Source organism: Pleurodeles waltl, chromosome 1_1 (genome assembly GCF_031143425.1).
Source record: "Pleurodeles waltl isolate 20211129_DDA chromosome 1_1, aPleWal1.hap1.20221129, whole genome shotgun sequence".
NCBI classification, from domain to species: domain Eukaryota; kingdom Metazoa; phylum Chordata; class Amphibia; order Caudata; family Salamandridae; genus Pleurodeles; species Pleurodeles waltl.
In genome coordinates this window covers 443,306,602-443,327,133 of record NC_090436.1, presented here as the reverse complement: position 1 = coordinate 443,327,133, position 20,532 = coordinate 443,306,602, and the positions used below count along the sequence as shown (strand labels likewise).

General features: G+C 47.1%; 1 protein-coding gene across 3 annotated transcripts in view; it reads right to left on the bottom strand.

Annotated features, from left to right (window-relative positions):
- Nucleotides 1-20,532, bottom strand: part of MSH3 (mutS homolog 3) — a 1,766,808-nt gene that overhangs the window by 534,014 nt on the left and 1,212,262 nt on the right. For all 3 annotated transcript variants that reach the window (XM_069224514.1, XM_069224522.1, XM_069224532.1), the window contains one exon: nt 3,356-3,463. In XM_069224514.1, the coding sequence (XP_069080615.1) occupies nt 3,356-3,463 (108 nt within the window). The remainder of the gene's footprint in view (nt 1-3,355; nt 3,464-20,532) is intronic.

Sequence of the window (20,532 nt, the reverse complement as noted above, 5' to 3'; positions counted from 1 at the left end):
TAAAAATGTCATTCTGACCGCGGCGGTCCCCGCCGCGACCGACCGCCACTTCTCCACTCCGACCGCCACGGCGGTCATGACCGCGGGGCTGGAGTTTGCGCACTCCGGCCCGGCGGTCGTCCCAAGACCGCCAAGGGTATTATGACCCTGCCTACCGCCGCGGTTTCTTGCGGGCGGGAACCGCCGTGCGAACCATGGCGGTAAGCACTATCGGGGCCAGGGAATTCCTTCCCTGGCACTGATAGGGGTCTCCCCCACCCCCCACTACCCACCCGAGTCCTCCCCCCACACCCTCCACCCCCCTGCCACCCCCCAGAGGTGGTACGAACCCCCTCCCCACCCCCACCCCGACATGCACATACATGCACCCCGACATGCACACACCCCCAACATGCACATATACACACCCCCTACACACACATACACAACGGGGACACATACCCGCACACATACATGCAGACATGCGCACCTGCCGAACAGCACACATTACCCATAGACACAGCAGCACCCCCCGCCCGCATACACGCACTCACACACCCCCTCTACACACTCACACGCACACCCCCATGCACGCCCACATCACACAACACCCCCCCACCCCCTCCCCTCACGGACGGTCAACTTACCTTGTGCGTTGGTCCTCCGGGAGGCGACGGGAGCCATGGGGAGGTGACCGCCAACAGAATACCGCCAACAGAAGACCGCCACACAGAAATGTGGGTCGTAATTCTGTGGGCGGTGTTCTGCTGGCGTGGCGGTGGAGGTTGACCAGTCTCCACTTTCCCGCCGACCGCCAGTGTGGCTGCTGGCGGTTTTCCGGCGGAACGCTCCCAGCGGTCAGAATGCGCACAGCGGCATACCGCCGCGGTCGGCGGTCTTCACCGCGGCGGTAACTCGGCGGTCTTGCGAAAAGACCGCCAAGGTCAGAATGAGGGCCATAATATCTATAAAGTGGTGCATGGAGCAGAAAGGTTGCTAAAAAAAAGTAATGTGGCAACAATATGAAGTTGTAGGTCGGCTCTAAGCACAATAAGCTATGACAAATAATTACGAAAAGCTTTCTAAAGGCATCTCCTAACATTGAAGCAGTTTTCATCAGCTAACCTCAATGTGTAGTCGCTAACAAACATAGGCACTTCAAGTTCAGATAAAGCTAAAATGCAAGGATCAAACTAAGGCTTTTTCCTCCAGTCTTTCTAAAGATCCTGTGAAACCTGAATACACAGGTATGTTAGAGTGAATTCCTAAATAATAAATAATATTTGCTGCTTGTTATGAATGATTTGTATATGAAATGAATTAGCAGCATTCTACAGAACCATAGGGTCGATTTAAAGCTTACAAGTAAGAATACTCCAGGAGACAGCTCTTACATTTGCAGAAACTGCGTTCTCAGCAGTTCTCATTAATGCACTGAACCTGTGTCATGAGGCTCTGTCAGCATGATGGTGTTGTATGGTACACTTACAATATCTTCTTTTATTTAAAAAAAAAAAAAAGTGGGATTTTTGTTTTTAAAATAAGAAAAGCAGGAATCCCTGCACAATGCAAAATTTCTCCCATGGCGTGGGGGATTATTAAAATATTTTTACTTCTACTTAGAGCCACGGTTTGTCTGTGGTGTGTAAAAGGAAAAACTGCCCATTTTACCACCCAATCTAAATAGAGTGGTCAGACAAATAGCTAAACCTCTGAAGGCCCATGCTCCTTTCCTTGGAACAGACCAATCTCCTTACATTTATGACACATTTTCCACAATTTAGAGAGGAACCAGACAAATGGTATACAGAAATAGATAGGTTGGTGGCAATTCCAAAGGTACATTGAGTAGATCTGAATACACTGTTTGAAATTGTTGTCCCCAAGGATTTATGGGCTGAATTCAAAGCAGCCGAGACATGGCCAACTGAGGAGCCTCCAAGACTGCATCCTCAATGGAGTACAGCTCCTCCTGTCATGGAAAAGTGCAAAGAGGTGAGAGCCGAGTTGAAGCAAAAAGTACTGTAGTGACTGCTTTGATTCAAAACAGAGGAACTTGAAAGAAAAATGCATTAAATGCACAGTCAAAGCATTTTCAGAGGAGTGGTAGGAATCAGATGATGGATTGGGATTTTTATTCTGTTTTTGTTGGTGTTGCAAATTCTGGTGCAAGGAAATGGTGTGCAGTATGCACACGCTGGATACGTGGGTCCACAGGGGAGAGGTTTTGTTAATAATTCCAATGTGACTATTAACATGATTATTATGGCAATGCAAGTGCAGACAGAATCCAAACTGAAATCAAAATAATTTCCGAATGGTTCAGCAAATGCAGCAGAATACAACTCAGATGGCACACAGTGGGATGCTGCAGTCAACAGTCCCAGCACAATTGGTTTCGGTGCAGAATATGGAGTAGGAGACATGCTTAAATGCAGCTGGGGGAAGGACTATGGCCGCCCTAGAAGAGTAGTGACATGCAAGTGAGACAGCCTCTTTCACGGGTGCTTGTAAGATCAACATCTCCATAATGGAATCTTTCAAAAATACTCTAGATTGTCAGGGTCCTGGAATTCTTTGGCTTTGCCCCACATTGTTATAAGAACTATGGCGTGTGCCAAGAATCTGAATTTGGTATCCTACTTCCTAAGCATAGAGCCAGACGGGTTGGAGGATTTTTTCTGTTTGCGATTTGTTGCATGGAAAAGGTCAGCAAAGACATACATGGAGTGCCTCTCAGACGTGCACAGGCTGTTCATTTTAGCAACTAGTGTCCCCTTTCGAGCCTGTAGATGTTGTTGAAGCCCTCATATAATCAATCTAAGTGTGCCACATGTACTAGTTGTTTCATTACCTGACGGGTTGTGGACACTAAAACTCCAATGAGGGAAAAACGTCTGTGCGGAGTAAACCAGGAAGAAGGCATTTCCAGAAGTTCAGCATGTTACTGCTCTCTGAGGATTTAGAAGTGCACACTGTACACCCTGGAAAGATCTTTCAGTTCAGTATTACACCTTCGGAGGTGTTTCATGTCTGTAACCAATCAGTGAGGTAATTTGTTTGGTCTTCTAAGTCATCAGTTCTCTTTTCGTTTGGATCTGATCCCTTTGGATACAGAGGTCCTCCAAAGTGCCCCAGACACTCTAAAAGCAGAAAAATCTTACACAGGATAGCTTCGAGCAACTAAACAGTTATCTAACAGTTATTATTGCTCAGCGTCTACATTATAGTGATTAGAAACATTAACTTGTGGTCAATAAACCCAAAACAAGGTACAACGTAGAAGATTTAAAGTATCTAATAAATCTAGAATACTTCACAAATATACATAAAAATCAGAGGGATGATCAACACAGCGATAATTAAAACTGATTACCTGCAGTAATCTCCCTGCTTTGCAACTTCAGCCAATGAAAAAATGCAGTCGATGGTTGCAAGGTTAACAATGACTTTATGTATGCTATGATACAGTTCAGCAAACTCACTAGAAGAAGAAAAGTAAAATAATAAAATATGATGAGAGTGGATTACTGAAGCAAATTAAAACTGCAGAACAATGTGTTTTTAATATTTAAATGACTAAGGCCAGCACATGGGACTTACATTGAGCTAACCTAGCTGCAAAGCAATGGAGCATGTCCAATAATGGACAGTACAACATATCAAGGTAATCCATGTACTATCCGTCCGTTACATGTCTGAGATATAGAGATGTCGAAAGAAGCTTCTTGGTAGTAGAGTCGGAACTAAATCAGAACCGACCAGCAAAAGAAAAGAATACATGTACCTTTTGTAGAGTGCTACCATACCCCTGTGTGACTCTTCAGAATGCCGCCACCACCACCCCGAGGGAGGTTGTGAGGCACAGCGCTTCACTTGAAACTGATGGACTGGCAGATTGACGCTACATGTGACTGGACTGCCCTCCGAAAGAGTTTCAAATAATCTTTGCTTAATGACACATGTATTAGTAGGTTATATTTATTACTGAGTGCATGATTAGAACCTTATGTGCTAGCAGTCCGGAGCCTCTTGCTAATATCAATACAGAAATTGTACGTGGATCATCTGCAGGAGGAACATTAAGAATCATTTAGGTACCTTGCCTGATCGTGCATAAGTTGCAATGGTGTACCTTCACTGTCTCTGCAAGGATCTTTAAACAGACGCAGACCTCATTTTGAAAACAGGACTTTGACATCAAACAGGAGATCTCAACTAACAGTATGTGGTAAATAGGGATGGAGGTCTTACACCAGACACGCTTTCTGATAGCAAACCTAGATTAACCTTGTTGCACTATCTGTATAATCACAAGGTATAATAATTCTGTGGGCAATTCAGGCCCTTCCTGCAAGCGGATTTAGCATTGTTTAACTGCACTGATCAGTAGGATCTGATCTCATCACGGGTAACTGCAAGCTGCATCTGGCAATATGGCAGCTATGCTGCAGAGAGAAAGGAAGGAGTGCCTAAACACGGTCCTCTCATGGTACTGCTTAGCATGCCTTCCTTTTCTGAAGGTGAAGGGAGGGTGGCTGCGTAAAAGGCTGCCAGACCTGTACCACTGATCAGCACTTTAGGAACCATGACAGACTTAGGTGGTGGGTACAATGATATAAAACTGAGCTCCAGTTTGGTGTTTTGCAATAAAGGAGAGCCTGGTTTCAACCATGCAGGGTCTGGGATTCCCAGTTAGAAGGGATGTGAGTCAAGCTGAAAATATGATGGGCCAATTTTTAGTTTTGGATCCATTATGTTCCACAGCTCCATAGTGTAACTATTTAGTCAGCCTTGAATATATAAACGTGAACCAGAAAGCTTGAAGAAGTAGTTGCCTTTTATCAAAGAAGGGAGTAAAATATGCAAAACATATTATTTTGATTACATACATTATCTATGTTCCATTTTTAGGAATATCGGAGCTTCACTAGAACAAAGTCTGAAAGGTATCTGTTATAACAAGTGCTAGAAGCTGCAATGTGCTGATAATATCCTAAAGATATTGATGTAATCTTTAGATATCTGTTATGACCCAGTAACTGTCAGTAACCACAGAACTGTGAGCCCGGATGGTGCTATCCAATGTTTATGTTTTATCTCTTATACCATTCACCTTTCTTGGGGCCTCCTGCCAGCACGTAAGGATGGTTGTGGACTGAGAGAAGTGTGGGAAAGATTGTCGCTCCTGTCAGAGCTGGAATGCCGGTAAGTGCATTCTGGCAGCTTGAGATGCATTGTGTAACCGAGTGGATCCAGGCTCACTGGGGTGAGATGACTTCGTCTCCTGGATGCTGCCATGGTACGGTGGGAGGGTGATTGGGCAAATGTGAAGGTTGATGAGCTGGAACCTAGGTCTAGTAACCTACCAGCCCCTCCACCTCCTGCCTTAGCTGACCCACACCTGGCTATGCTCTGCAGTAACTGGATTGGAACCAGCGCCCTACTTAGGCTTAATGCCCCCACTCTCACAATTCATCATTCCGCACAGAGGTGGACAAAGAAAGTAAATGGCACTTGTAAATGTTTGGAAGAAACGTTGTATGAGATCGGACAACAGAGAGAGCTTGGCTAAAAGGTGTCTGTCTGCCCAATCTATATCAACCTTGTCATCCCAGTGCCAGTTTCCAAGTCAATGACAGCCTACAAAACCAAGAGGAAATTAAAACATGTGTGGAGCGACCGCTTACTAAACTTATATAGAAGTGGTGGGAGAAGGGATCTATGTTCAGAGAGTCAGAATCTTGAATTTGCTCAACACATTATCAAAAACAATGCTGCTTTGTTTTTAACCAAAGCACATGAGAAATCTTCATTTGCTGGCTATCGCGGACTACAATACTGACACAAGCAATGTTCACTCAACTTAAACGGCTATTAGCACTCCCAAGTGACTCTCCTCTGATGCCATTCTTCTTCCTGTTCCTTGATTTGCCCGGTGAATCTTACACTATCCCCCACAGTGTTTAGCCAAGATTGTTACAAACCTAACAAAGATTGTTTCATGTATGAATTACGACTTTATTCACTGGGTTTTGGTTTTGAGCTATCCAAAATATTCCTACACCACTACACCAAGGGTCTCCATCAACAAGCTGCCAAGGAATTAAGCACTGTCAAAGCCAATAGGTCTGGTCCACATTAGGAGCCTGGGGTTTATTGCAAGCACTACACTTACAGAGGGTACAACTGCCCAGCCTCATAAAAGAGTATATGCATCAATGAGCCTAGTAACAAGCTTCAGTGCTTCACAACGTTCTTGCTCCAATAGGCCTTATATGGCGAGCTGGTGTCCCCACATAATACATGCATGAATAGCCTGGAGTTGGGTATTAGTGTACTATAGTACATGCACAAGGTTCTAGTAACAGTGGGGCAAAATCCTTCAATCAGTTGACCTAATGACAAGCGAGGGTTCCTGCATAGTGCATGCGTCACGAGAAGCACTGGGGCTCTCTCTACTTCAAGTTCATAACCACCTTTCTGTTGGGCACTAAAGAGAGAAGCTGACACCCATGAGTGAATCTCCATCAGCATGCACGTGCATGAGCCTACCTTTCTTTCACCAACATCACTGGTGCGCCCACTTCCAGGTGCAGAAAAGATTTTTCCACACACCCCATTTCATCATCAACCTATCTCCCTTTCACTAACAGTGCATCAATCACCTTCCACAAGCACCAATAAAGGCCACCCTCAACCAGATGAACTACATCCTCCTCAATAAGCAGAAATGCATCCTTTCACTTTTACCTACGTGGTTCAAACATTTCCAGCAGATTCTTTTTAATACTTCATGCAGATAAGTAGCTATGAAATTGCTGCTATTGAGCACCAGAGCTGTTCAGCCTCCTGACCTTACTTCCACATTACATCGGGGTGCAGCCAAAAAAACATCAGTCAACACTGGGCTTGAGAGCAGTACGTAGGATGGAGACCTCTATCTCCTACTTCTACCTCAACTTATCCTAGGATGTGCGACTCTCATCGGGTGTAGTGATTGTAAAACTCAGTGGTCACCTTCTTGTTGCCTCCAGAACACACAATGGCAACGTGACATGTTCTGGAAGTTGAAGTAAGGGAAAGCGATTGACTGGCAGCCTGAATATCATACCAGGTGCCTTTTTCGTGACACTGACCTACTCCACCAAGCACGTCTTACTCTGTACTAATTCATAGGCAGCAGCACCTAATGTAATGGCTTGTGTTGATTACGGAGCCGCATCTTAAAATGTACATCAGTTAAGCACATAATTTCCAGAAACTGTTGTCAAAATCCTATGATCTTCATATCTGCTCACACCTTCTGTGGTCTTTAGACTTCTCTAACTGGCTTCCCTCTTACCTGTTCTGCAACACGGGATGGACTCACTCACAATAGCAGGCAAGCATCGCTGGGGTTTGGTGAAAGCTCCACCTCACTCCTTGCAAGGAGCTTTGGTCCTGATATTGCCGTCCGTACTGGAAATGAGAATGCAGTACCTCTGTGGGTGCTACCCAGGTGTGCCAACGTCCGTTTCTTTCCACAGCTTCCCATTTAAGAAGTCCAGAGCCATAAAGAACTTTGACCACTGGTGTGTCAAAACTAGGGCCCTGAAAGGGGTCATCCCTTTCCCCAGAAATCCGTTTGCAGAGCAGGGAGGGTAGGTGGGTCGGTCGGTAAGGAATCTGCAGCTGTAGTCTCTACCAGATAAGGCGTTAGTGAAGGAAAGTAACTTCTTCATGTGACTGAGACCTCTAGCTGCAGATGCCTTACTTTTGAATAGATACCAAATACCACCGCCAAAGGTAGCTCTGTAAACCGATTTAAAACGAGGAAGTCCTGCAGGGTCGAACAGGCAAAATGCCCATCCTTTCCAAGGGGTAATGTTTGGTAAATGTGTGTAGTGGCCCACACTGCTGCCTAACAGATGTCCAGGACCAGAACTCCATGTGCTAGTGCAGTGTTCGTAGCTTTAGCTCTGGTGGAATGACTCTACAACCTTCAGGAGTTTGCTTTTTGGCCAGCGGGTAAGCAGATCTTGATGCAGAGCACAACCTGACCTTTCTTCGCACGCAGGTACTCATGAAGACCTGGTTATATCTACCTTGAACTCACGAGTATGATCAAGGTAGAACACCAATACTCTTTTTGGGTCCAGGGGGTGGAATCTCTCCTCTTCTTTAGAAGGATAGGGGGTGCATATAAAGTAGGCAGGGTGACTGACTGGCCAACATGAAAGTGCGTGACCACTTTTGGCAGAAAAGAGGCCCTTGTGTGAATCACCACTTTGTCAGGAGATATAGAGGGGTAGGGCGGCTTAGATGATAAGGCCTGCAGCTCACTAACTTTGCAGGCAGATGTAATTGCCACAAGGAAGGCTGTATTCAGAGTGAGCTGGAAGGGACAATTGTGCAGGGGCTCGAAAGGAGCGCACATCAAAAAGGTCAGAGGCAAATTTAGATCCCACTGGGACATAATGAAAGGGGAACTGGGAAGAGATCAGCAAGTACTTTCAGGAACCTATGTATAATAGAAGACTTAAACAAGGATAATTGATCAGGCAGCAGGAAGAAAGCAGAAATGGCAGATAAATAGCTCTTAAGCATGCCTAAAGCAGGTCCCTGTTAGGCAAGGGAAAGAATGAAATGTGGAATCCGGATTCTGAAGGAGACCAGAGTTCTCTGATCTCTACGTCTCCTAGATGGGGGCCATCCCATGGGTGACGCATCTGTCAGTACTGTCAGATCTGATTGGGGAAGAGAGAGAGATATGCATCTGACTCAATCACAGTTCTTTAATCACCACTGCAGATCTTCTGCAGTTCCCTCCAAGATTTGGACCACGTCAGAGAGATTCCACTGATGCTGTGCCTACTGGAACTTCAGGTCCCACTGCAGAGTCTGCATATGCCACCTGGCATGTGTCACCAGCAAGATGCAGGAGGCCATGAGTCCCAACAGCCTCAGAATAATTCTCACCAAAATCCAGAATAGAGGCTGAAACATTGGTTTCGTAGTTTGAATATCCTGGACTCGCTGCTCGGGAGGATAAGCCCAAAACTGCACCATATCCAGAACAGCTCAGATGAAAGGGAGCATCTGAAAGGGAATCAGGGGTGACTTTGGCATCTCTATAGTGAACCCCAGCGAATCCAGGAGTTTCGCTGTAGTCTGGAGAGATGACAGCCTGGGGTGAGACCGCTTTTCACGGACAGATGTAGAAATAGGGGAAAACTGACACCTCGGATCTCCGCAGATGAGCTGCAACCACAGCCATCACCTTGGTGAACACCCAAGGGGCGCTGGTAAGGCCAATGGGAAGCACAGGGAACTGAAAGTGCTTGTGATCTACTGTGAACAGCAGTTAACGTCTGTGGCCAGGTAGGACCGGGATATGGAAATAAGCGTCCTGCAAGTCCAACTCTACCATCCAGTTTCCTGGGTCCAGGGAAGACAAGACCTGAGCCAATGTGAGCATTTTGAACTCCTCCTTCTTGAGGAAGAGATTGAGGACTCGGAGGTCTAAAATAAGGCGAAGCCCTCGTCCTTTTGTGACCCAGAAAGTAACGGGAATAACAATCACAGCCTACATCTGGCAGCGGAATACTCGCTATGGTTTCCTTTGCCAAGAGAGTCATGACTTCCTTGTGGAGAAAGGACAGATGATCCTCCGTCATCCGGGCGTGAGATGGTGGCATGGAGGAAGGGGTAGTCTCGAATGGGAGGGAGTAGCCCTTCAGACAATCTGCTAAACCTACCTGTCCAAAGCTATGGACTGCCAGTGGGGCAGGTGATATCGAATCCTGCCACCAACTGGGTGCCATGGTGGTACAGAGGCAGACTAGGAGGGTTTGAGGCTGCTGCAGATGGGGTTGGGAGAAACCAGCGGACTGACCAGACTGCTGGCCACATGACCCAGGAGATTGGTGGATACCATGCCCTCGTCCACGCAGAGGCTGGGCAGCATGCACTGCACAATGGCTGGGCAGGAATTAGCACAGCTGGAGACCCCTTCCATACTCACAAAAGGCAAAATGGGGGTACTGGGGAACACTGCGAGGCCCAAGGATCTGACTGTAGCCTGAGAGACCTTGAAGCCCTTGAGTGCCGAATCTTCCTTGTCACCGGAGAGACGAGTGCCATTGAAAGTCGTGTCCATAGGGAAAGATTGGGCATCCCCAAAAAAGCCAGATGTTCTCAGCCAGGTGTGGCGCCTCAAGCCCACTGTCAAGGAAACCACTTCCTCACAAGTTGGTCATGTCAAGTCCTCAACAAATTGTGAACTTTGCTGCATATCTCCCATCTGCAAGAGCCTGAGAGAATATGGCCAGGGGTCTCTTCCAGGACCTGTGGCAGCACTTGTGCAACCGTGTGCCTTAATGTGTGGAACTAACGGCCCAAAATGCATGCGGTGTTCATGGACCACAATGTCAGGCTGGCAGAAGAAAACACTTCTTCCCTAATGAGTCCAGCGTCTTGCATTCCCTATCCGGAGGAGCAGTAGGGAAAGTGCCTTGGGAAGCTGAGGCTTTAACCACCAAGCTCTCAGGGGTAGGGTGATGGGTGGGGAAGCTTGGGTCCTCAGAAGTGGTAGGATGGCAGTGGGCAATCATTCTATTCATAGGAGCTCCTGTGCTGGGTTTGGACCAGGTACCCAAAAGGATATCCATAAGTGCATCATTAAAATGGAGTAGAGGTTCAGATGTGGAGACTCCCAGTTGTAGCATTTCAGGTAAGATGTTAGTCTTGACTGCCACCAAGGGTAGTTGAAGGTCTAGGACCTCAGCTGCCCTCCACACACCATACCATAGGAAGCTCCCTCCTCCTTAGCAACAGTAGGGGGAGAAAGCATGCCAGTATCTGAAGAAGTATCAAGTCCACTGGCTTCACCCATATCCTCATGCTAGTCATTTCTTTGTCATAAGGCTGGTATTCTTAAAGGTCCAGGGGACCCCTCCTAGCCAAGGGCTAAGCCAAGGGAATAGGGCTCAGGCTCCGATCTAGGAGGCACAGCTTCTGCCGGCGCCAGAGTCCGGTGATGCCCATCCAGCTGTGTGTCGGAGTCGGGGATATTGATGGGGATGTCGCAGCAGGTGGGCATCGGAGGTGCCAGGAGCATCAGCATCGGGACCGGCAATGGGGAAGGATGAGATCGTATGACGTACGCAGGTACGGATTGAGGACTGGATGCTCGGGAGCCTATCGGTGCCAAGGCCGAAGTTGTCAGCATGGAACCTGATGGGGTCCCCTTCCGACCCACAGGGCCCAAAGAAGCATGGCCTTATAGAATTCCTTGAGTTGGGCAGATGTCGCTCTGGCAAATTGGAGAGGTGCGGAGCCAGCCCAGGGGCAGGCACCAAAGAACGAGGCCTAGAATGCCGATGCCCCATTGTAGAGTCAACCAACTGATGAGGATATATCAAAGACCTCTTTTGATTTCTTACTTTTCTTCCTGTGCCTGGACTTAACCTATCGTCCAGAGGACTTGGAGTGGGACAACAACGACTTTGGACTCTGCGATTGGTCCCAGGACCTTCCAAGTAACCAGGACCTCAACCTGCACAGAGTCGCGTGCTGGCCCACCATGAGCTTTAGGGACTGCTCCCTCAAAGTCCTCAGACAGATGGCCTGGCACTTGCAGCACAACTCCAGGTCATGGTCACGCTCCAAACACCACAAGCAGACGAGGTGTGGATCTGTCACCGACATCGGTCAGTGACAAGCTCCGCAGGTTTTAAAACCCTTCTTGTGTGACAACATCCTTGACACACCAGGAGGTAAACCTAAAAAATATTTGACAAAAAGCCGAAAAAGGCCATTCAAAAAGATGACTGTGGGGTAGCTCTGCTCAGATGAGCGCTGGCTGGTGCGTCTGCATGCCTGGATGGCGCCTACATAGGTACTGCAACGTAATTTCCAGGCAGACAATGGCAACAATGGACGCAGAGTCGATCAATGCCACCTACTGATGGGCAGGTGTACTGCTCACGAAAAATCTTCTGCATCCAATCTAACACCTGGGAGAATTCAAAGGTAAGGAATCTGCAGCTTGAAGTCTCTATCAGATACCTGAAGCACCAAATGGCTGTCTTCGAGGCCAGTCCAATGGTGAATGAGACTGGTAATAGTACAGATAAAGGGAGCTGACCCTTTGTTCACTGTAGGCTGATCCAGAATATGAATGACATTTCAACCAAGCACTGGAGCTCACCCAAATACTACATACATTAGTAGTTTGTATTTTCAAGAACTCTAATAGACTAGTGAATAACAATCTATTTTTTACTCCTGCTAACTTTATGCCACTGCTGCTTGCACGATTACAACCACTGGTAGACCACAGATGAAAGACTGACAGATTAAATTGGGACAGCTAGAAAGACTGGCCGAAAGAAAGAGGCCAACGGCACCCAAGGCCTGCTGCGGCCCCTTCACCATGCTCATCATTCAGCGGCCTACCTGAGACAGTGTAATGCGTTATCATTACTTTTTTTGTCTTCAACATCTCTGATGTTACCTCATTACTGGTTGTATCCACAACGTGTTCCATTTGCTCAACTTGACATACGTACAAGATTCTTGTGCTCTCCGGGGAAGCTGCAGCCAAAAATGCCTGCACATTAATGAATTCTTTAGCTCACGTTCTTCCTGGAACAGAATTGCAAGTGCTGCAGGTAAGGATCGGATGTTTACAACCTATCGGCTGCAGGGAGTCCCTGTGGGGAATATGTGCCTAGCAGGCTGTGTATTCCGAGAAACTGGGTCTCTAAGGTATCAAATGGAGCCCAAAAGAGCAGAAGATGAGAAACTGGAAGTAAAACTGAACTTTGAAAAATACACAAAGTAACATGCTCTGAGGCAATCTGGGGTGTGCCCCGTACAGTCCAGGCACCATGCAGCCGCTGGCTGGTGTAGAAACAAAAGGAGTGAGGGATGATCTATAGCTGTTGTCTGGTGCTAAGTTATATAAATGGCAGCTACCCTGTTCAACTGTTCATAAAACACAATATTACAAGCACTTTCTTTCCTCCTCTGCAGTTGCTAAGCAATGTATCTACAGAGCATTACTTTTACCTCAATGAAGCCACGACGTCAGGAATGCAGAGGAATAGGGTTTAGGGCTAGTGAAGCTCCGAATCCACTGCAACAGGCTTAAGACTTGATGTCCTTTGCTTCCTTTCAGACGAATCTTCAGAACACTTGGCCAGAGTTTACCTTATCTCTCATACCCAATGGGATTCATATTCCGAAATCGGGTCCGTTTGTACACAGTAAATGAGAATTAATTGATCACAGAAACAGATTTATCATTGTAATCGATTTTCCCTGCCTCTGCCCACATCCCTCTGCGCCAAAGAAGCAGCGGGGCTGGAAGTGGACACCACCGCCACTTTACAAAACAAATGTCTGAGTGAACAAATGTCAATAATGGTGACTTATGGTTTACCACAACACGATAAGATGCAATCTATGGCATAGTAGCGAGTGGAGTAAAATACGAAAATGCACGTAAAATGCAGTGTTAACTGTTCAGTACTGACGACACTCAGCTTCATGAAGGGCGCCAGCGTCCTCTCAGCCTTGCCCGCACTATAGAAAAATGCATAATAAACGAACTTGCCATAATTATAATATAGAAATGCGGAAGTGTAAAGTAGGCCACAAGGCCAAGGCCATGCTTCCTTTTTGGGCTTTTCAACCGATATCAATTCAGATACAATAACACTAAAAGTGAATTATTCCTAGAAAACGACATGGGTCTGGTCCTCGTGCACCGACGATGCACAACCTTCAAATTATGCAATTCAGATTCAAGCACTCTTGCTCCTTCTTAGATTTCTCTCAGAATATATACTTGAAACGCAACTGAGGTACCACACAGTCAAAGGTGGCGAAATTAGTTCATAAATCTGCTGCGCCACTTTCAGCCACTGGGGACAATCTTGTCAAAAACTACATAGGGCATATAGCATCTTTCAACCATACTGCCACAAATGAGCATAAGGTTGGCCAGCATAGCATATCCTTCTGCTGAAAAAGTTACTATATCGTAAAGAGACCCCTCGGGGTCATATATCAGGGGCTGCTCTTTTTTCCCAAAACATCTAGGAAACATTATTAAGAATTCTGGCATGTTACATAAACACTACACAGAAGACGCACACCTTTACTTGAAGGCTCCTTCACTGATGAGTTTGCCTTTTTGTATAGGAGTCTAGAAGATGTTCACACTTAGATGATAATCAATTACCCTGAATGTAATCCAAATAAAACTGGTTTCTAACTCATTACTTCCCACGTTTCCACAAAAAAACCTAACCGGCACTTCGACCACCACTTGAAACAACCAAATTTCTGGATTGCAACCTTCACAGCCACCTTGACCATCACAAGCAATCCAATAATATGGCCAAAATGATGACTACTGTGGGATAAAACCCTGTTACGTGAACAAGACATCCAGTCATCGGTTCTATCTATGCCTTCGTTTCGAGCTTTAAAAAAGAGCTGAAACAACCACTTTTTAACAAACACCCCCCGCGTTATTCCACGTCACTTGTCAACAAATCCACAAACTGCTACTGAATTGTACCCTAATAAGCCACCTAGCAGGCTGAGAGTTTTGACTCACATTACCCATTTTGGAAAGCTACTGAGATCATATTCTCTATTAGTTGAGCTGTATCGTGGTCTTTCTCTCAGTACATGCCCTTAGGAGTATGTGATCTTGATGCTATTGTTATTTTTTTGACCTTACTAATTGTGCACATGACCTTATTAGCTTTGGGTGAGTCATGTCTTGATATTGTCACCCTGCATTTGTTCTGGGTGTTTTCCTATCTGGTGTTTCTTTATAACTCAACTAATGTTTCTCAATTCGCCTGTATGTACATATCTTTCCCTATTGCTACACAGAGAGTACACATACAGGTACTTTTATCGGTACTCTTTAAAAAACAAACAAAAAAAAAAAAACGTTATTTATGCATCTTCCAAAATACAGAGTGAAAAGCAGAATAGACGGTGCTATGCATGAAGTGTGAGCTTCTCATTTACTTTTCTCCACATCTCGAAGGTGAACTGTATCACTGTGGTAAAAATAACCTCAGATACGTCAGTTGTACACAGAAACTACAGCCATCAACATTTATTAATGACATGGTCCCTATCTGCCATGACATTTCCCTCTGTTATACATGTTTCGTCACTGGGTCTATTTCGGAGATGGTACTACTCTGTGTCCAATTCTGTCTCATACCATACATTAAAGGAGTGTAACATTGCCCCCCAAGCTGCCAAATAATCTGTAACATCTTCATCAGGTTAGGACAGTTTTATATGCTGTTCCTCAGCTACTCCCCATTCCAACACATCCTTGACCCACAGTGTCTCATCCGGTACCCTGGTCCCCATCCATTCTATAGAAATTCTTTGCTTGGCTTGTGTAGGATGATGGCTCTATATATACTATATCAAAATGAGATATAGGCCCTCATTACAACCCTGGCGGATGGGGGAGAGGTGGCGGTAAAACCGGCAACAGGCCGGTGGAAAAAAAAATGGAATTATGACCATGGCGGTTACCGCCATGGTCATCCACCGCTTCTCCACTCCGACTGCTGGGCAGGAGACTTCGGTCTCCAGCCAGGGGGCCGTCACCAGACAGCCGGCGGTATCAGGACCCTGCATACCGCCATGGATTTCGGGTGGTTTGGAACTGCCATGAAATCCATGGCGGTAGGCACTATCAGTGCCAGGGAATTCCTTCCCTGGCACTGATAGGGGTCTCCCCCATCCCCCACCCCCAAGTCCACCCCACACCCCCCTGCCACCCCCAAAGGTGGCAGGACCCCCCTCCCCACCCCCAACATGCACATACACACACCTCTACACGCACACATACACTACAACACATACCCGCACACATACAAACAGATATGCAACACAGACCGACACGCACACATTTCCCATACACACAACACACCCCCCGCATGCATACACGCACACACACACCTCCTCTACATACTCACATGCACAACCCCATGCACGCACACAACATCCCCCCCACCCCTCTCCCCTAACGGACGATCAACTTACCTTGTCCGTTGATCCTCCAGGAGGGGACGGGATCCATGGGGGCTGCTCCGCCGCCAGCTCCCCGTCACCAGAACACCGCCACACCGAATCATGGGGCATGATTCAGGGGGGGTGGGGTGGGGGGGGGGTAGTTCTGATGACAGGGCGGTGGAGCAGCCTCCACTTCCCCGCCGACCGCCAGTATGGCTGCCGGTGGCTCTCCGTCAGCAAAAGGACGGAGGGCTACCAGCAGTCATAATACGCTGCGCGAAAAACCGCCTGCACTGGCGGTTTTCAGCATGGCAGTACCTCGGCGATCTTTAAAAAAGACCGCTGAGGTCGAAATGAGGGCCATAGTGTGTACAGAGTCCAGGGGTTTGTTGTACACACACAGACAATAGAAGAAGAATAGGCACACTCTATGACTTAACTTCAGACCAATGGTTTTCATATGCCAAAAATATATTTTCTTAATTTATTTTTTAGAACCACAAGATTCAAGTTGCAGGTAAGTACTTCAACAGATTTATATTTCACACACGTATCAACAGTACTTTGTTTGAAATCTGAATATAGTTTTTGAAATATTGGCAATAATCTGTTTTAAAAATGGACACAGAGCAATTTTCAGAAACAGTTCCTGGGGGGGGGAAGAAAATTTAGTTAGATTAGCAGGTAAGTACACCACTTACAGTTCTCCGGGGGTTAGGAAGTCCACAGGTTGGGGTTCGAGTTAACCACTAACACCCACCACCAGCAACACGGGACAGGGCAGATGCAGAGGTCAAAGTGTAGGCAAAATTAACATGGACTCCTATGGAGCTTGGGGGCTCTCGGTTTCAGATCTGCAGGCAGGTAAGTACCTGCGACTTCGGAGGGCAGGTCTAGGGGGTTTAGAGGACCACGGCGAGGGGGGGGAGTGGGGTCTACAAGTAGGCACCAAACATACACCCTCAGCGGCACTGGGGCGGCCGGCTGCAGGGTGCAAACAAGATGACGGGTCTCCAGTGATTCTCTATGAGGGGACCCCGGGGGTCACTCAAAGACTGCAGGCGAAGTCCAGGGGGTCGTCTTGGGCAAACCACAGGCTGGACAGGGAGGAGAGCCGCCTGCTGAATGTTGCTGCACTGTGGGTCGGTTTCTCCAAAGGCTGGGGGCTGTGGGTGCAGTGGGTCCTTAGGCGTCCGATATCTTCATCGGTGTTTTCGTTGTCAGGGGGGTCTGAGGGGTTCCCTCTGCAGGCGTCGTCATGGAGGGGTGGAGAGGTCAACTTAGGGTGGGCACTTGCCAGAATCGCCTGGGAATCCTCTCTAGCTGGTTGGGCCACCTGGACACAGGCTGTGGGCGTCAGGTGCAGAGTGGTTAGGACTCACGCATTCGGAGTGAGGTTGGAGTCCTTAGTAGTTGGTTTCTTCTTTGCCAGGGCTGCTGTCCACGGGAGTTCTTGGTCCTTTTCAGTGCAGGACAGTCCTCTGGAGCTTGGCAGAGGTCGCTGGTTCTGGGGGATGCATCACTGTTCTTTTGTAGGTTCTTTGAAGCAGAAGACAGGCCGGTAGGTCTGGGGTTAAATCAGTTGTTGTCTTCCTTCTTCTTTGCTGAGGGTTACAGCTAAGTAGTCTTTCTTCTACTTGTCAGGTCGCCAGGAATCTGGTGAGCTTGGTTCAGGGAAGCCCTGAAAAACAAGATTTAGGGACGTTACAGGGGTCAGAGGGCAGTAGCAAATGGCTACTGTCCCCGAGTCTGGCTACACCCTTCCTGTGCCCACTCGCTTTGGGGAGAGGGGCACATTCCTAACCCTATTAGTCCCTGCCCTCCAAACCAAGATGGAGGATTCTGCAGGGAGGAGGTCACTTCAGCTCGGGACACCTTAGGGGTGGTCCCAGTTGTAGTGGTCACTCCTCCTTGTTTTTCTTAAGTTTCCAGCCGAACTGGACGCCAAAATTGGGGCTTTGTCCCGGGGGGAGGAGGGGCGGCGGCATCTCCACTAGCTGGAGTGCCCTGGGGCCCTGTAACACATGGCTTGAGCCTTTGAGGCTCACTGCCAGGTGTTACAGTTCCTGCAGTGGGAGGTGTGAAGCACCTCCACCCAGAGCAGGCTTTGTTTCTGGCCTCAGAGAGCACAAAGGCCCTCACCCCATGGGGTCAGAAACGTGCCTGCTAGTGGCAGGCTGGCACAGACCAGTCAGTCCTACACTATAGGATTGGGTAAAATACAGGGGACATCTCTAAGATGCCCTAAGTGTGCTTTTTAGAATAAATCCAAACACTGGCATCAGTGTGGGTTTATTGTGCTGAAAGGTTTGATACCAAACTTCCCAGTATTCAGTGAAGCCATTATGGAACTGTGTAGTTCATAAAGACAAACTCCGAGACCATATACTTAATATGGCCACACTGCACTTACAATGGCTAAGAATGGACTTAGACACTGTGGGGCATATTGCTCCTGCAACTAGGCCCTCATCTGTGGCACAGTGCACCCTGCCTTAGGGCTGGAAGGATGGCTAGAGGGGTGACTTGCCTATGCCACAGGCAGTTTTGTGGGCATGGCACCCTGAAGGGGATGCCATGTTGTCTTTGCCTTTTTCTCCCCACCAACACACAATCTGCACTGGCAGTGTGCATGTGTTAGGTGAGGGGTCCCTTAGAGTGGCACAACACATGCTGCCTCCCTGGTCACAGGGCCCTTGGTACCACTGGTACATATCTGTGTGCCAGAAGTGTGCCAATTATGAAAACAATGGTACATTTTTAGAGAAAGAACACTGGTGCTGGGGCCTGGTTAGCAGAGTCCCAGCATACTCTAAGTCTAGTCAGCATGAATATCAGGCAAAAAGTGTGGGGGGGGGGGAGAACTGGAACAAGTGCAGGTTTCCTACAGCTTGCCACAAGTGCATTCGTTTGTAAGAGAGTTTTGTCCCCTAGGTTTTTTTATCATGCCCCGGAGACAAGCACCCGACAAGAGTGGCACCTCGATCCCCACTGCCTCTTCTATACGGGGGATCATCCAATCCCAGAAGTTTTTTACCTCTTCACAGTGCCATGCCAATTGCATAAATGAGGCTTCTGTAGTCCCGCAAAGGGCACAGTTAGATGTTCATACGCTGAAGCCCTACTGGAGTCAGATAGGTGCACTTTTACCCGTCCTCTTTATTTTTTTTTAATTGGTTTTGTAAACTTTACAATACTGCTTCACAGATTGAGACATATAAATGTGACTCAATGATGATTATGCCTTCTGTGCCAATTTCCTCCCGGAAGCTTGCACAGGAGTTGAAACTGAAACAGGAAGCCCTAATTTCCTACGCTCTGCTCTTTCAACCTCCAGACTGTCAATCTCAGTCATTGACTGGAGAGATGTTGGATCAATTGAGGGGAAATTAGGAAATGCAGGTCTAGAGGAAGAACCCATACTTGACTCACTAGGATCTCCCTTACATGATGGAACCACTGTCTCCTTGGCCAAAATGGACATATTAAGAACACCGTTTCTCCCTCTCCCCGGATTTTCTATACTAACTGAGGAGTCAGAGGGATAGGAGAGGATACATGTAAAAGACATTTGGGCCACTGACTTGTTAAAGCATACAGCCTCAAGGCTGATGGAGTCAAAAACCTGTAGAAAAATTGGGTAAGCTGAGCATTCTGATGATCTGCAACAGGTATGCTGTTGGACGTCCAAACCTCCTGCAAAATGTAAGTTGTTATCCTCAGGTTGTGGGATGGAATAAAACACTCTGCCCAGGCTATCTGTCATCACATTGTTTTTTCCTGTATATGAATCGCATGAGAAATAAAATACTTTTTTCTGTCTAACTCATATTTCTCTGGATCACATGTTCAAGGACCTCTATCTGTTCAAATCGGATACTGATAGCGAATTATCCATTCTTGTGACCACTTCTGTCCACTGAGCCTCTTTCCCAAAGTTTTGAAGAGTTTCAAAACCATCATCAGCTCCATCTAATTTAGAGAATGGGGCTTCTCTTGAATTGCCCACCATCCCTGAGCTGATCCCAATGCTGCCTCGTGCTGCATACTGGAATGTCAAGAGAATTCGTTTCTCCAAGTTTTAATAGTCCAATCACTATTAAAACTGATTTCTCAGAACACTTATTGGAATCATGGGCTCGACGTTCTGTGACGCTGGGTTCCAATGACAAAGTGTACGATGAAGAAGCAGCCCCCAATGCTAACTTGGCCAGAGGACTACAATCAAGCAAGCTGCTTGAAATAAAATCAAAAGGAGGGCAATTCCAACAAAACTTATACCACAAGCATATGAACATTCTTTCATTGATACCAAGAAACACCACCATATCACCCTAGTTGTACAGAAAAACTTAGGCTGAAACCCGTCTCCACCTAGGCAACTGGCTCAGCCTCTGTAGCAAGTTCCTTTTTCTGTCCTGGAAAAGACAGACCAGTTCCATATCTGTTCGAAAACAGGCCCTCTATGTATACCTGGTTCTGTGAGCCGGGCAAAAACCCAAA